Source organism: Squalius cephalus (assembly GCF_949319135.1).
Source record: "Squalius cephalus genome assembly, chromosome: 1".
NCBI classification, from domain to species: domain Eukaryota; kingdom Metazoa; phylum Chordata; class Actinopteri; order Cypriniformes; family Leuciscidae; genus Squalius; species Squalius cephalus.
In genome coordinates, this window is record NC_137122.1 from 53288865 (window position 1) to 53307849 (window position 18985).

Sequence of the window (18985 nt, forward strand, 5' to 3'; positions counted from 1 at the left end):
GCCCCTGACGTCGCGCACACACACACACTTTCATTCACGCGCTCATAAGTTTGAAGCAAAGCCTCGACTCTCAGCTCAACTCCACCTGTCCGTTACTGAGTAACACTGCAGCCACTTTCTTAAGGAAATCTATAGCATAGCTCTTGTAGACGACCGTCTTGCTATGAGGACTTTCGGGAGGCGATAAGCGTGCTGTCCTGTCCGAGTTATTTTGGAGTAATTTTCGACTGAGAGGAGAGTCTTTGTCGACATTTGAGTGCGCGCGCTCGTCGCGAGAGGGGCAGAAGAATGTCGCGCGACCCGGAGGAGGTGAACAAACTGACCGAGAGCACTTACAAGGTGAGAGAAATGACGCTTGCTTGCCTCAGGACAAAAACACCAATATTATTCACCTGTTGAGGTCACAGTGGCTTGCTTAAGCGTGAAACATCCACATATGTGAAGACATTTCAAACACGTCGTCGATAACAGGTTGACAGGTTGGACGTTTCTGGATTGAGGTGGTCATTTTGCTGGTTGAGAAACTTTTAACCAGGTCAGGAAACTTTTTGTCAAACTGGGTCATTTGCTGAAGAAGACAAACACGATTCTCTTCAGGTTATTCAAATGTTCGGGTTGTCATTGAGCAACAGGTGGGTTTTAACCACAGCACATATGGTTGTCAAATGATTTATTGACACACCCAAATGAGTCAGATCTGAATCCTAGATTAAATCATCCTGGGATTTAGTCACATAAGTATACTGATACTGTTTTTTGCCTATTGGGAATGTATTTTATTATCACTCCACCCTTGCTTATGCATCATATGCTTTATTTCCCTTTAAAACTAGCCAAACACAACCTTAATATTTGCACAACAAGATATAATTTAATGTTCTGGTATTCTGCAGTTATGCCCTAATCCTGAAATGTACCCTTTCATTTTCTTTATGATATAAAATGAATAATAATTAGTATTTTGGGGGGGTTGGAATATGACCCAAGCTTGTTCTCAACATTTTTCGTGACAAATCTACTGATATTGAATAACTTTAATCGTAGAGACATACAGTAGACCCCATGAGAAAGTGTTGACTATGGATATGTGCACTATTTGCATATATAGATGCACTTTTATGGACTTCAAAACAGAAACAGCAATTCACTGCCATTATAAAGCTTGGAAGAGCCAGGTCATTTTTTTAATATTACTCCGATTGTATTAACATTGTGAGTAAATCATGGGCTCATTTTCATTTTTGGGTGAACTATCCCTTTAATATGGGAAGTGAACTATGCTATCTTTATCTCTGAAGGAGTAATCATCCTACAATGCAAAGATATCTGAGAAATAGTGTTAAAGGTTGTACACAGACCACAACATGTGACATAATCCTCAGTGAAAATTCTGAACAAATGTAGAAAGATGAGCACTTTATATCACAACACAACAAATAATGACAAAACATCAAAAATGTAAACAAAGACAGCAACCAGTAAAACAATCTCATAACAGTAAATGCATAATTCATTATTAAAAAATTTAAATTCTGCCATCATTTATTCAACCTCATGTCGTTCCTAGCCTGTATGGTAGTGGATCTCAACCTTTTTGACTTCATATACAATATTTTAGAGCTTGGCATAGCTAGAAAGATGTATATTTGTTATTAAAAAATAACCAAATACTTAAGAAATATCTTTTTATTTTAATGCTTGTTTTGTCTTAATAATTTTAAGTAATCTTGAGACCCCCTCCCGGCCCCTTGTTGAGGATGCTGTATGACTTAGGTGTGTTCACACTTGGCATGTTTGGTTTGATTAAAATGAACCCTGGTGCGATTGCTCTGTTAGTGCGGTTCATTTGAATAAGTGTGAACGCTGCCGTCTGAACCCTGGTGCGCACCAAACAAGTGGACCGAGAACGCTGAAAAGATGAGTCTCGGTCCGCTTCCAAACAAACTCTGGTGCGATTCGAGTGAAATATGAAATGCAACATGGACCAAAGACATGTAAACAAACCAAAAACACGAAATTATGTCACAAAATGTGCCCCTAAAAAGGACCGAATGCTAAAGCACAACTGTTTTTTTCTCGTCACAGTCGAGTTGTGATGTTGCCCAGTTCAGGCATCAGAACCGCGTCTCCTCGCAGCAGATCTTGGGTTGTGTGTGTGACGGGGATTCCTGACGCTATTTTTACTCTTTTACACATAAGCTCTTCACGAGTTATCAGCTGGTCAAAACACCATCATATGTAGCTATGCACATACAACGAGCACATTTAGTCCAGAACACAGCATTGTTTTGGATGTTCGACTAGCCTAGTTCTGTTGCAAAATGTACGTCTTTGTTCGTTTTAGTTTTTTATCTTTAGGTTTGGTGTTAAAATGACAGTATGAACACTAAGTGAACCAGGGATGAATGTATAATTTACTTTTTAGTTCCAGACCAAAGGAACCAAGAGAACTGAACTAGTGAACACAACCCTATAACTTTTCTCTGTGGAACACAAAAGATGATATTTTGAGGAATGTTGGTAAACGGTTTCGGTTCCCATTGATTTGCATAGTATGGTCAAAACTATAATGGAAATCAATGGAAACCGAAAGTGTTTGACTACCAACATTCTTCAAAATATCGTCTTTTGTGTTTGACTTTTTGTGGTCTTACAGGTTTGGAACAACATGAGGGTGAGAAAATGACAGAATTTACATTTTTGGGTGAACAATCCCTTTAATGTTTCAGCAGTATTATTAAATTTGAAATTCTTTGTTCAGACAACTGTGTTTAACTAGTTGGGACAATCAGTGACTTCTGTTGGTCTAACATGGGTTTAAAGCAGTTTTTAAGCAAATAACCCAACCAAAAAAAAGAAGGTTTTTTTTTTTTTTTTACAGTGCAGTGGTACAGGACGGACCTATAATAACATTTTCTTGGGAAGGACGAGTTTACAGTTATTTTGTGGCCCCTTGATTTTACAGTATAGCTGTGGACCTGAATGAACGCTTTCATTGGTAGGAGGTTTATTACCAGAGACCCTCTCCCACGTCAGATCTGTCCATAAGTGCGTCATTCCAATATAGTTTCATTCCAGTATAATATCAGCTGTGCCTCCTGTCATACCGAGTCTCAGGCGGTTCGATACGTGTCAGGGAGTGGAGAGGAGTGGGCTGAGGTGAGGATTAGTAAGCACATGTATGCCTCTTAAAGTTCAGTAAATATAACCAAGCCCAAGTCTTCACTAGTGACTCATTCAAATCTCTGCTTCCTCTCTTCGTAATGCAGTGAACTAATGCAGCTTTGGCAACTACGAAAACACACAGAGCTTTTGCTCAGAAACTGATCTTGTTGTGAAAAGCAGTAGTTTTATTGCAGTTCTCAACTTCATTCTCCCAAACTTTGTTCTCCCAAAAAGATTTATTCCATACACACTCTCGCTCCTGACAGAGGAGGAACAGGCACAGCACCTCAAACCCTGAGATGTGCAACCCTGAGAACCTCTACAGAAAGGATCAAGTGGGTCGAGTCATGACTGGATATTTCACACTTATTTCACACTCTCAGTTCCTAATTGAAAGTCTCTCAGAGGATATGTGTACAGAGTATGTGAAGCTGATGATTGGCTCTCTAAGGCCACATTTACATTACATGGTTCAAGTGACCCAATTCCGAATTATTATTATTATTATTATTATTATTTATTTTTTTCCTTCCACGTGGCATGGATCGGATATGACCCAGGAACATGTAAGCAGGATTTCGATATTCTCAGTTTGGTTTCAAGGCCTCATTTATATTTTGAAACAAATCCAATATGAATCGGATACGTGCATTTGCGTCTGCCAACTTAAGCCTCCTCTCCATTGACATCCATTCATAAAAAATGGCCTCTGCTCTCCTTCGCTGCGTACCAGCGTTAACATTAGCCGTTACGCTTTTTCGGCTAAAGGTTGCAGGCTTGTCATCTAGTGGCTTTGGTAAAAGTACAACTCCCATCTACAAAGGAGTACAGTACAGTCAAAGAACATGTCAAATCACCCAAACAACCTGCATTCAAATGGCTCTTTTAGCTAAAATTGCACAAAAAGGAATAAGGAAACTAGAATCACGTCTATAATGAGTTGCTTTAATAATAATGCACTGAAATTTCAGCAACAGAAAAGATTGGGCTGAAATAATAAAAGAAAAGAGAAAAAATTCGGAGGCCAAAATAGTTTTAGAGGGTCAAAATCATTGACCAAAACAAAACAGTGACAACAGCACATGCTGATGCTTCTCTGATGACCAAAAATATGTACAATTTGTTTGGCTGAAATATATTGTTGCTGAGCAACTTGACCAATCATGAACGGTATTACCCAAATTTAATTGCAGAAACTTTGGGTTTTCAGTTTTCGGCTTCATGAAAACTTTAATTTTGGTTTCATTCATTATGGTGCATCACTATTATACACAAGGCGGGACTTATATTGAGCTTTATGATTTCTCTCATTCATATTTTTTGGACTATCCCATCTTCTTATGTCCCTGAGGATGTATGAAACATTTGAAAGAATATTGTTATTTTTGTGGAAAATTTTAAATAATATTGGTGTCTATATAATATTTGGCAGAATTGCAGTCTCATCTAGTGGGCATTCATTAAAAGTCAGACCTGAGAGCTACTGTCTGTATTTAAGACCAAACTGGAAGTTGGTCCAACAGCTTATTCTGACTCATGGATGGACTCTTGGACAAAATGAGCTACAGTGATTTGAAGACACAATATATTTAACCACTAACTACAAACCAAAGTTATCCATGAAAATCAGACCTGAACCAGGTTGGAACTCAACAGTTTGTAGTTTGTCGAGTCTCTTGATGGCTGGGTAGATACCAGATCTCCATGTTCATCACCTGTAGAATTACAACAGCATACTAACATCCCTAAGTATGTTGTTATGTGTTAAAGCAGAAGCATTTTGCACTTTGATGCACCCCTGCATGCATCGTACATTAAACCAGAGACACTTTACAATGGGACTGAAGAGGTTGTTTCATGGACAGAACTGTCTCAGTCCACACAATGTCATGATTGCAAATGATTACATCAGGATTGCTCATGCCAACTTTTTAACCATTTCCTCTGTTTGAAATCCCTCTTCGCAGAATGTTATGGATCAATTCAACCCGGGGTTACGTAACCTCATAAACCTGGGAAAGAGCTACGAGAAAGCCGTTTCAGGTGAGCCTTACCATTCAGTAGCTTCCATATACTATTAGTCTGTATTTCAGGCATTGTGTTATGAAGCATTTGGTTATTTGTGAGTCTCTACACTCATTATTAGTGGTTGATAATCCTGAGTTTTTAATGCTGAGATGTAGAGAGCAGACTGACAGATTATGGCATTATAAATACACGTCTGGTCTAAAGTTATTTCCTCACCAGGGCATTTATTGGATCAAAACAAATTTTCTAATTTTATATATATATTAAAATGTAATTTACTCCTGTGATGCAAAGCTGAATTTTCAGCATCATTAATCCAGTCCTCAGTGTCACATGATCCATCAGAAATCATTCTGATATGACGCATCCAATATTCACGTCTCATGTTTTTCCTCATTTATTAAGCTTTTAATGGCAATCAAATGGAAATCTAAACAAAGGGCAGACCTAACGATTGATGCACGACATCTAAAACATCAAGATGAATTATGGAAAGGATGGAGCTTTGACTTCTCTTTCCTTTTTTTTTGTGTATCATCCCTCACTCCCACATATAGCCTTTCTTCAGATTGCTTACTTAGTTACATGTCAATCTACAAAAGTAGGTCTACTGAGCAAAGGGTAGGTTTCATCAAACCTTGAACCAATGTTTTACTGTTTGAGGAATCGGGTTAGACATAATAACCACAATACCAGACTAAACATGTTTGTTTAGCATTGTTGTGCCCAGGCTGACTGAAAAGGTTTAGTTGAGTTTTCCCTTTTCTGCTATAAACCCATTTTCATGCACCCTCATAATGCAATTATAGTGAGATTTAGATAATATTTCGATTAAACTTTACCTTATCTTAACGCAATACTTCGGTCAAATTGATGTAATTAAGCTCATTATCGCAGTAACTATAATCATAGTAAAAACATGGCTTATGCCAATTTTAATCACAATAAACGGGTATGTAAACACTTAAAACAGTGGCCAGTAACACGTCTACTGTATGTGAGTTCATCATTTGTGTAGGGCATATGGGATAAGTGAATAATGGTAGAAAAAATAACTACAATTCTTAGTGAATAACCAGAATAATGAAAATTGCATGTAAACGGGAGTCTGGTAAACATGTTATTGTGATTAAGTCCTTAATCTGATTATTGTATGTAAACTTACTTAGTCAATGTGTCGGCTTTTAAAAACGTGTCTCTAGACATCAGAGTACTTTTGCGCTCCATCCAAATATATTTTCCTGCCAGCTGCTTTTGAATTGCTTTTTTATAATATGGTGATACTGTAACAAATGAGATGTGTGCAGATTGATGAAACAAAATAATATGATACTCAAAAGTATTTTAAATTTGTCTGTGGATGTTTGAATGGACACAAGACACCTCTATGAATCAGAAAAGTAGGAATGGTGATCATCCAATGACGCTATATTGTTTTATAACCATCTACAATGTGCAGCATGTTGTGATAGAAAGTGAAATGCATTTCTTTCTCTATTCCACCTCAGTAGAATAACACATGTTCTTATCCTCGCTTTGCAGCCATGGCTCTGGCTGGGAAGCAGTACTTTGATGCTGTATCTAAGATCGGGGAGACCGCAGCCGTGTCTCCAGTGTCCAGGGAACTGGGTGAGTCACGGCTAATGCTTTTTTATTGAGAACTGCATGAGCACTTTTCCATTTACTCTTCCTATAGTGCCAGTTCTCATGTGTAGAGATTTGAAAATGTTAAAGAGGATTATATGGTGTCTTTGTTATAGAGTTCACAAAAGAAAAAAAAATATCTAGGGTAGCAATCACTTCAGTTCATGTGCTTGTCATTGGTATGAGAAACAAATAGACTTTTAATCTTTCATTATCAGCATTTCCTCTATCGTGTAAAGATAACATGGGTCATAATCTGACGTTGTGATAACCTACAGGAATGTGCCATAAAGAATGTTACGTGTCCAGGTTTCGGTTTAATGTTCGGTTCGGCGTGTTTGTTGACTTGACATTGTATCTGCCAGATCATGATAATGGTGGATATATTGCATTTATCGACTCGCGTCATGTTTGAGAAATCAGGGTTGATAGCACATGCTGAGTGATGTGTTTTTTGAAAAATTGTCAGAACGCATTATGCAACTAATGTATGCATGTGACGATATCAAATGTTCATGTTGCGATTAGGTTAGCAATTGCTGAAATGAGTGGGGGTGCTCTAGGACATGATGTGTAGGTCATTAATGGCACTTTCAGTACACTAGTATGCAATTAATGGTTGTGCTTTTTAAATATTCTTATAGGAGATTGAATTTTGAAAACATTAATTGCTAATTTGTTTTTTGCAGTGGTATAGAATCATTATGAATTATTATGCGAAGTCATTTAAAAATAATATACATGTTATGAGTAGTGGTCGACCGATATTGTTTTTTTTGATGGCCGTTGCCGATATCTTAGGGAGCGGGGTGGCCGATATAAAGCCGATATTTTTATATATATATACTTTATATTTATTTTAATCAATATTTAATAAATTAGAAATAAATTAGAAAAAAATCCTTAAAATAAACATGTTTATACTTTAGATGGCAACTTCTTGAATCTGCAATTCTCTTACAGTATTTTTCACAAATAAAGTAATTGTTTAAAAATATATGAATATGTGAATAAAAAGGAAGTAAACACTGTAACGGCACTCAGTAATCTGGTAATTTCGTGCGCACTGGTAATCATATTTTTTTCAAATAAAGACAAGGTAACACTAATATTACATACAGCACACGGTGAAAACAATATGAATATGACAGTGGGCAACTGGATATAGCACAGCATATTTTAAAATGAAGGATTTCAAGTTTTTCGATCGCGTCTCCTGAAGCTGATCTTCTGTTCGCATTCACTCACTTCACACTAGGGCTGACCATCACTTGCAGTAACACGTTTATGCAGGCTACAAATGCACACTTCACAAGATATCACAGATTGGATTTGATTAAATCTGCAAGGTTTGTGAAATTAAATGTTTATTAGATATTCAGAGATTTGTTTAAACCAGTGATCTCAAACTCAATTCCTGGAGGGCCACAGCTCTGCACAGTTTAGCTCCAACCAGCTCCAACTCACACCTGCAAGGAAGTTTCTAGTAATCCTGAAGACCTTGATTAGCTGGATCAGGTGTGTTTGATTAGGGTTGGAGCAAAACTGTGCAGAGCTGTGGCCCTCCAGGAATTGATTTTGAGATCACTGGTTTAAATGATGTAGATGCACATTTGCTGAATGTTGACAGGAAATGATAAAGTATTTTAGCCCGATTGTTTGCCTTTTCTGTTACAAATAATATAAAAGCTTTACTTTTTCGCATAACATTTACTTTCTTTGTTTACCAGTTCTGTCTAACAAAGTATTAGATATGACTGGCAGAGGTCGTAAACTAATGGAGACGGAGAATGTGAGTGAGCGCTCTGTGATCAGGCGCTGGTGTTCTCAGCGCCGCCCGTCAAAATAAAAGTCCCGCTTCCAACACATCGGCCAATCAGAAAAACTTATCGGCCGATGCCGATATTTTAAAAATGCCAAATATCGGCCGATTTTATGAGACTATGTAGGGTGGACCTCTGTCCCTTTAGGGGTGTCCAGGGTCATGCCAACCTCCCTTAAGATAGTTTTGTTCATTTTAAAGTTAAATGCATCAATCTGGTTCACTTTGATAGTTCAAAATGAAAGGGTTACTTCACACATAAAATGAAAATTACCCCATGATTTATGATTTCTATTATGATGTGTCGGGTCAGAGGTCACTCATCCGCCGTAACTCGCCTCGCGTACGGTTGTTACCGGAAGCCAGTGATTATAGTTTATAAAGTTATAAATATGGATATTTTTTTCTTACAAAAATGCATGGCTTCGCTTACATACTTTGATCTTTGCTTTTAATTCTGCCATAACCTAATTAATTTGAATCCATCCATTACGTTGATTTAGACCATGGCACTGTAGACTGCAGACAGTAAGATAAAAACAATTAACTCATACTTTATTTATGAGCTACTGCCAATCTAGAAACAGCTATTTGCTATTGGTAAGGGTTTAAGGCTATGGTAGACTGATCCTACACCAGTTGTTTTGGGCCGCTTCATCCCAGAGCAGGACTTATGAACAGCAGGACGTGGACTGAGAGATTCCACCAGATTCTCTTGTGCGTATGTTGCATGAATTGTAGCCGAATACTCCTATTTCACAAGTGCAAATTAGGAGACTGACTTTGCAAGGTCACGCACGATTACACATTGCACATGCAGGGATTTCGTTTGCATGCTGGCTGGGATAAAATCCAACATAGACTATTATAATTTCAACTGAGGCTGCTCTATTTTTGCATTTTTAAAATAGTTTTATTTTTCTCTCTGCAGTCTGATCAGATAATGAGAAGAATGGGAGAAAGCTGATATTATTTTCATTTCATTAGTCAAGCTGCAAATGGAAGGTTAAGTCTGGTCAAGTGCATTGTGGGATACAGTACTGAACTCAGTGAGCTCCCTTTTTTACTGCACAGTTTGGCAAATATAGTAAGCCAACCATGTGCTCCATGCATACAGATCATTTGCATAATGCGTACAATATACTGTACATTCTGCATACCGCAGAAATGGTGTGAGGGGTTTGGTAGTCATTATGGGAATGTCTGTGTTAGGGCTGCAACTAACGATTGATCAGATGCAAAATCTTGCCCTTAACACTTAAGGGTTATTTTTTGCAACACCCTTAAGTTTAAGGGAAACCTAAGGGTGTTTTTAAGGGAAAATTACACTTAAGGTGCTTTATGCAACCGGGCACAGGTCTTAGTAAACACCAGTGTACACTTATCAACATTCATGCTTCAAAGTGACAGATTTTCTGTTCTTCATCTTGTAGTTTGGATGACCTTTCCTTGACCTTTTCCTTTGAGGGCTGTAACATTTGGACATCGCCTTAGTGGATGTTAACACAATGCCCTCGCTATCCGTAGGCGATAAGAGCCGAAACTTGCCTCTGTTTGGGCAGATAACGTCCAAACGCAGGCCTCGCATTCCACGTCACCAGTGTTCCTCAGCGACTGGAGCCTCTTGAGCTCTTGCTTGGCTGAGCTGAGCAGAAACCGGACCCGCCTTCAGGCAGATGAGCTGACATTAGATAGTCTTGAGAGTCACGGACAGATTGACAATGAGGTCAGGTGTCAGAGAGATGGAGATGCTTTCATTCTTAACCAGTGGCACCAAAGGCAACACCTCTGTGTTTAAACCATTAAGCCCAACAAGTGTGATATCCCGCACTCACTAAGTATAATGATGGCACCGTCGCTGTTTGTAGGAGGCACCTTGTTTTGTCGTGGCATTTGACCGCGTAGACTTCCAGAGCGCCTCGCTGACAGCAGAGCATCAGATTACGCTTGTAGAGTTCACTGGAATATCATTCAAATGCCTGCTTGTGTTCCCATGGAGGTATGCTGGTACTGTGGAAATGCTGAGTAATGCATGAACGCACATGTGCGGCACGCTTGCATTCCTGCTCAGGTACTGTGCGCCTTAGTGGATAAAGAGTTCTCCTTTTACAGGTGAAACTGGGAAAAATTAGAATATCGTGCAAAAGCTCATTTATTTCATTAATTCAACTTAAAAGGTGAAACTAATACATTAGGCTATATAGACTCATTACATGCAAAGTGAGATATTTCAAGCCTTTATTTGTTATAATTTTGATTATGGCTTATAGTTTATGAAAACCCCAAATTCAAAATCTCAGAATTTTTTTAAATGTTCATAAGCTGTAAGCCATTATCATCAAAATTATAACAAATAAAGGCTTGAAATATCTCACTTTGCATGTAATTTTCTATATAATATATTAGTGTCACCTTTTAAGTTGAATTACAGAAATAAATGAACTTTTCCACGATATTCAAATTTTTCGAGTTTCACCTGTACTAGGGATGTGCGCCACAAATAATTTAACGTTTAATGAAAAATTTTTTTACTGACTAGTCGAGTGGTCTAAGAAACCCACAGAGGACAGTCAAAAACAGCCTGTTTCAGCGATCCATATGAAACACTCTACTTAATCAATGATCATTGTACATTAAACTTAAAGGATTAGTTCACTTTAAAAAAAAATTTGCTGATAATTTACTCACCCCGATGTCATTGGTTCTAGGCCTTGTATTTCCAGTGTCGACTAGCAGCAGCAGTGTAGTTTACTCGACAAGTCTCGCACATCCCTACACTAGATCAGTGTCATCCAGATTAAGAGGATATGTGAGTTAGGAGTGTGATTGTGCTCGTGTTGAACTGGTGGTTACAGGACAACAACAGAAAAAGTGGAGAACTGCTGTCGGCAAGTCTGGCAGATTGGGTCGATTTTGAATGTTTGAATTTTGAATGTTTACAACTCCCATGCCCCTCCCCCACTACCAGCGAGCACCTCCCATCGAGGTCGTGCTCGTCAGTGCGTGTGAACCAGATTTTCTGTGAACGCGTCCGTCTCTTCAGCATCGATCAACACCATGGACTCGGAGGTAGGCTGCCCTGACTAATCTACCCATAGGTAGCAATAACCGAGGAATTGGAAGCTTGTTAGTAGATTTTCTCTCCGCCATCACGCTTCGTACAATTTTCAGGCGAACTTCAGGCGTGTCGTGTGCATGTGATATTGTAACGTGCGCGAGCCGCGAGGGAGGGGGGATCTGTGGCGTGTGCACGACCTGTGATTGACAGTCAGATCTCACACCCCCCTGCGCTGATTGGACCCGATGATCCAGGAGCGGTGGATTTTTGCAAAACATATAACACGCTCCTTAGAAGCTCGGTTTCTTTTCTAAAACCACCTTATTTATGTTGTTCTGTCGGATTATAGTGTCGATTTCACTGAATATGATCAAAAAAAATTTTGCCGACGGCAGCTTTAAAGGGGGGGTGAAATGCTATTTCATGCATACTGAGTTTTTTACACTGGTAAAGAGTTGGATTCCCATGCTAAACATGGACAAAGTTTCAAAAACTAAGTTGTACGTTTGAAGGAGTATTTTTGTTCCAAAAATACTCCTTCCGGTTTGTCACAAGTTTCGGAAAGTTTTTTTTCGAGTATGGGTATGTGTGACGTCAGATGTAACGGAATTTCCTTATATGGGTCCTAAGGGCACTTCTCCGGTAAGATCGCGGCCGCGCGCGCACTCTTAGACCAGAGCAAGAGAGCGAAAGCAGTTCGCCATCAAAGCGCCCTGCCCGGCTTTTGGGAAGTCAATGTCACCAAAGAAGTGTGTTTTTGGTTGCCAGGGCAAGACAACCCTGCACAGATTCCCAAAGAACCCAGCGTTAAGGAACCCGTGGATGGAGTTTGTTTTCCTGAGCATAAACGGAGGTTGTGTAAGACTGTTGTTCCCTGCATTTCGACGATGATTGTTTTATAAACAAAGCCCAGATCGACGGATTTGCAGATCGTCTAATGCTTAGGATCGAGCAGTCACAATGATAAAGATTCGCGGTCGTGCGTTGGAACCGGACGGTGAGTAAAACTGTTTGTTGAACAAATGTCTCTGTGTGTTGTCACTAGCTCGGCGCGTTAGCACAGCTAAGCTTCGCCCACAGGGCCCGCCTCCAGCCGCTCGTTTTTTTCCGGAAAGACTCGGTACAGTCTATCTTTCTGTTATTAATATAATAAAACAAAATACTTTTTGGAGATATGAAGGATGCAATATTACTCTATAGGTACTCAAGATTAACAGGAGATTGAGTGAAAATGAGCATTTCACCCCCCCTTTAATAATTATTTCAACATCGTTTTTTGTTGTTTTTTTTACCAGTTAACACTTACACTACCATTCAAAATTTGAGTTCAGTAAGGTTTACTAATGTATTTGAAAGAAGTCTCTTATTCTCACCAAGGCTGCATTTATGTGATCAAAAATACAGTAAAAACAGTAATATTGAGAAATATTATAACAGTTTAAAATAACTATTTTCAATTTGAATATATTGTCGAATGTAATTTATTCCTGTGATCGAAGCTGAATTTTCAGCATCATTACTCCAGTCTTCAGTGTCACATGATCCTTCAGAAATCATTCTGATATGATGATATGATGCTCAAGAAACATCTCTCATTATCAATGTCGAAAACAGTTATGCTGTTTTATCAAAATAATTTTTTGCTGCAGCTTTAATGCTCATATCATTAGTTTGTGCCTCACGAACAAAACCCCAGCTCTTCATGTGTCCTCTGGGCCGCTTTTAAATCCAATTTTTATGCCCGTCCCTCGCTGTCTGAAGTGTACATATGAGTGGACTCACTCCCTCTGTCAAAGTTGAGGGGTCTAGGGTCCAAATAAACAAAATTGAATGCACTTCAAAGTGGAGAGTGTATGTCTAAAAGTGGTGAACTGAACTGCTCTTGCTGATTTCAGATTGCACTTGCTGTTCTCAAACGTCTGTATTTAGTGAGTCTGTGAGCTTGAGAGACCAAGAGAAGTGAATATGTATGTTATTTTTCCTATCGTCTCTGAAATCCCCTGGCTGCTTCTGTGCTCGGAAATCGCTCTGAGCATCGTGATGTTACCCTGTGCATTCATTCAAAACAGTCTTTCTCCTTCCCTGTATCACTTCATTTATGATCTCACTGTTAAGAGTCATTAAAACGCTCACACAGTCGGCAGAACAGAAGCATAAAGACACAAAGGATTTAATGCACCATTAAAAGCACTATATGTAGGATTTTTAGAAACCATGGGAACGCCAAAGATGCTTTAATATATTATGTGTTTAATTGGACAGGTGAGCGACTGTTTGGATACAGTCACTAATCATTGTTATATAGCTCAACATAGTTTGAATCTCTTGTCTCTGTCAAATATGTGTCAAAGCTCAACATATTGCCTTTTTTTTTTTTCATATACTTTGTATGTTTTAATAGATCACACAGTAGATTACACACTTTATTTCTCTGTATCTCATCCTAATTTTCCTCATTAGATAGTAGGGGTGGGAATCACCAGAGGCACCACGATACGATATTATCCCGATACTTAGGTCACGATACGATATTATTGCGATTTTAAACATATTGCGATATTCTGCAATATATTGCGATTTATTACCTTTTTCCAACTTCGAATTATGTCCGCAAAGGAAAACTGTCAACATCTTTGTTCATGTCACATCAATTTCAATAATCTCCGTTAATAATCTGCGTTAATAATCTGTTACACAGAACTTTATTATATTAGGCTAAATATTAATCAAAAATGATTCACACCTTCACAAAATCCAAACATTCAGTGTAAGAGTAAAACAATGACATAACATTGTTTATAGTAAGTTAAGTTTATTTGATTCATATCTTATTTAGAGTTTTGAACTCGACAACCCAACTGCATTTACCGCAAACAGTCTAAACTAAAAGATTGTTTTGGTTGAATCGGTTCAAAGGAGTAGTTCGCGAAACGGACGTGTCATTAGCGGACTTGTACAACGCGTGTGATTATCCCGGCAGTCAGGACATCGCACAAGATTTGTCAACACAGAAAACATTTCATCATTGGATTTTGTTTTGTTTATTGAAAGTGTTTTTCATGTCAGCTGAATGTGCGGAACGCTTTTCAGAGAAGATAAGGCAACGTAAAAGTTTTTCTTCTTTTTTTTTGCACAACACCCAGCAGTAATTCAGGGGAAAAATACCCGAATGCTGCACGTGAAACTTCGGTCTTCCGATCTTTTACCATCGAGTCAATTCTCAATTGATTTTGATTAATATGCGCGAGGGAGCGAGAGAGAGCAAGACAGTTTGAAGACGGCGAGGGTGCGCGCGCGCGACCGGGGCTCTCTCTGCTCGTTCTTTCAGTAATATGCGCATTATCGCAAGCGCAGCAGTCATGTACAACACTCACCGATCAAATAAGACTTTGGCGAGACAAAAAATTGCTTGTGAGAGAGACGCGTGAGTGACAGAGAGACGGAGGGAGAGCAGGGAAAGGAAATGCAGCTGAATGAATATGCTGCGTGTTTTCTCATGTGTAATTTAAATAATAAAAGATCGATACTTGGCGCCCGTGTATCGATACAGTATTGCCACAGAAAATATCGCGATACTATGCAGTATCGATTTTTTCCCCCACCCCTATTAGATAGTGTTAATGTCACAGGACAACAGAGAGGTGAAGATGTGGTTTTCTCTGTTTGTTTTGTTGTGTAATGCTTATAGTGGGTCAAATATTTCTTCAGTTTGTCAGGAGTGTTTAGGCTCAGTTGACCACACCTGTTGCCTGGACTCGTGTCATCTTTCGGGAAGAACACACAAACAAAGCAGGAGTAAACCACAGCCCAGGAAGATGCAAATCAGCCTCTGTGTGTCTAGAGTGACTCGAGCCTCATCATTGTGCATCAGGGCACGAGTCTCTTAGCCAGGAGATCAGCCCAGTCCTCACACATTTCATTTTTGCTTTAAACAGACTGAAGATCGACAGAAAGTTATGAACCAGTTATAAGAGTTTGCTTTCGTTATTACTCCAGTCCGCTTGTTTGCTTTCCCTCTGATTGACTACACTGATATTTCCAGCTTTTGTGTACAACACCTGTACCTTCAATGGTAAAGGATTTGTTCTGCTACAAATAAAAGTAATTGTGTACTTATACCTTCACGCCATTAATCCCATATGCTAGAGATCGCAATCTCGATTCAAACACCCACGCGATCTTATTCCTAAATGACAGTGATTAGGCTATGTCTATTAAACCTTTGACAAGTGCGATCACAGCAAACGTTCAGATCTGTGTTGGCGCTGGCATGATGTACAGGTGTGAAACGGCGTCACAATCAGTCTTTCAACCACACATTATCATTATTTCTGTGTTAAATTAATTCAAATGATCACAGAAGAACTGGGATAAAAGTTTATTGTTCGGATACAAGCATTGATGTCAATGGTAGCAATCAAAATGGAGTCCATCAGTGTAACACTTTCTATGAAGTCCATGCTTTTATAATGAATTATAGCTCCATTCATACTTATTACTAATCTATAAATATGTTTATAAAGACTCATTAAGACCTATACTGCATTATAAGAAGAGTTTTAGTTTCATTTATATTATTTTTATAATTTCTTATAAGTCATGCATTTGCTTTTTCAATGCGTATGCTCATAATCCATTATACACTGATTTATAAGTATTAATTAGTCAGTCATATGTGGTTACATTAATGTATTTATAAAGATGCAACCTGCATTGCTATAATGTTATTATATCATAGTTACAATGACTTTTTAGTAATTCAGATTCATTTCTGTCAAATAAGTGAATATACTGTATTGTTATTAATAGCTGCGTTGTGTTCTTATACATATTGTGAGTGATATTACAGTTACTAATCTCTATAAAGGCATCATTGATGCTATAAGTGAAGTAAAAACATAGAATGTAATTTTCCAAAAGCAAATGAAAGAAATCATGAAGATGTGCTCATAACTAATAACTCGTAACTAATGAACAATAATTCCTATTATAAAATTAATGAAAAAAAAAAAAAACAAACAAACCTGAAATCATTAATACAAGCAATTCCATGCATATGGCTGAGGAGATATATATTTTAACCAATCATAATTACCATTCATGACCTCTAATGTAAACATTTAGCCATTAAAGATAACATAATTGATAGCTAATTGGTACATCAAACAAGTGTAACAAAATTCAAAATAATTTAGGCCTAAATTAAATTAGATTAAAAAGGCTACACCAATATGCCTTCTTCATGGTTTTACCATGACAGACAGTGGTTCGAACACAAAACATGTTTAAATATTAAGGTTTCTGAGTAAAATGTGCACTGCCATTCATAACGGTGTGGAGGAGAGCGAGCGTTTTCAATTCATTCCTATGGAGGTCGAGTTTTGAATTGCCTGTGCGGTCGTGCGCACTTTACTTTTGCTTTAGATTTAGCGCCAATTCGGGAACGCACAACAACTAGAAAAACAACTTATTTCTTTGCAGGTTATACCTATTTGCATTGGGTTTAAATCCAAAATATTGCCAAATAGACGATTTTTACATTTCGCTTTGAAACCTAAGTTCTCTAACTGAACTAAATGATTTTAATTCTACTATAAAAAAAATTCAAACAACAGTGAGGGCTGTGCCTCGGAGAGCGAGTGATGTAACCGGTGAATTAGAGTAAAATTGAGTGGGTCCGATATCATTGGTCTTAAATACAATGGTTCTGACGCCCATGGGAATTTCAGTCTAAAATTACAATGAAAAGGAAATTTTCCTTGTTATTTTAGTCTGTTGCTCATTGTATGACTTCAGAACAAGACTTCAGTATGGTGCTTTCGTTGATGTTTTTGTCCTTTTTGGAGCTTGACAGTATTTTATTGTACATAAAAGAGCTGTTTAAAAGATTCCACGGAAATTTCAACAGCATTTGGGTTTGGAGCAACATGACATTAAACAAATATCGACAGGATTTTACATTTTTGGCTTAGCTATTACATTACAATCTGATTCGGGTCATTAAACTGAATAATACCTAACTGAATTACCTCACCAAAACAAATGCTTTACCTTTTAAAGATCTTTTCCTCCGTTTTATATTTATTGAAGTATAGTGTTTGTAAAAGAATAAATGTTCTTTTTTTAGCCTCATTGTTGATTTTCTTTTACACAATGTCACCTGTTCTGGTGTCCACACCCATCTTTCTTGATTTATGTCACAGTGAATGCAGCAGTGACTGCCAGTCCCCGACACACAAACACACACACACTCCCTCACTGGTGCCACAAAGGAAGCTTTTTACCAGGACGTTCTGGTGACCTTTAGTCTCCTGTGTTGTTTGAACTGTGCTTAGCAAGGCTCGCCACAGGACAGCAGTCAACACACGTACACATCAGCGTCAGGTTGGAGAATGTGAGAATTACATTAGCCGCTTTCCGACCGGAGGAACCTTTTCACAGTTCCTAGAACTATTGGCTAAAGTACCCGGATGTCGGCGTGTTCGCACCGCAGGAACTAGGAACGACTTTAGTTCTAGGAACTCCATTTGTAGGAACTAATTTAGGTCCTACTTCAGAGTAGGGTCTAAACCAGCACTATAGGAACTACCTGTGACATTAGTGTACGCTGATGACCGAACGCACGCAAAACACCAGCACCCGCCATTTTTAATGCTAGAATGTAAACACACAGATTATAGCCTATATATTTACTCCATAAACTAACTATACAAAGTTTAAACATGGTAAACAGTGATAGATGGGTCTCTAAACCTTTATGCTGAGGAGAAAATCCAACGCAACTTTGAGGGGACCAGGTCAAACATGATTATGTACTTTCTGCCCAGCTAGCAACACTGGACATCAACCACACGGCATTGACTAATAACCTTTTTTCATATACTGTCTACTTTCTATAACAGTTCTATCTAATAACATGTTAAACAGTACTGTTAGACAGATCGCTAACTAATAAACACAGAGAATGCGAGCATTGTTTGCTCTGGCGTTCTCAGCGCCGCCAAAATAAAGGTCCGTCGCGCCGTCAAAATAAAAGTCGCCGTGCTTGCGTCCCTCCCTTACCCCTCCTACCAGTTCCTATGGCCACTTGGCCAGTGCCAACGCAAACAGCAAAACCGAGTTTGGGGGAGAGTAGTTCATAGAACTGTTTAGAAGTGGACAGTTCATAGAACTAAGTTCCTGTAACTACTTGGTCGGAAAGCGGCTATTGTGTGTCATTTACCCTTAAACTTAGATTATATTGAGTTAAACCTTAACATTCTTTGGGA

The 18985-nt window shown here is 38.4% G+C and overlaps 1 protein-coding gene across 1 annotated transcript in view; it reads left to right on the forward strand.

Moving 5' to 3' along the window:
- Positions 1–18985, forward strand: part of baiap2l1b (BAR/IMD domain containing adaptor protein 2 like 1b) — a 72438-nt gene continuing 53453 nt past the window's right edge. Inside the window, exons 1-3 of the mRNA XM_079874055.1 lie at positions 1–339; positions 5133–5208; positions 6736–6822. Of these exons, the coding sequence (XP_079730181.1) occupies positions 289–339; positions 5133–5208; positions 6736–6822 (214 nt within the window). The 5' untranslated portion in view covers positions 1–288. The remainder of the gene's footprint in view (positions 340–5132; positions 5209–6735; positions 6823–18985) is intronic.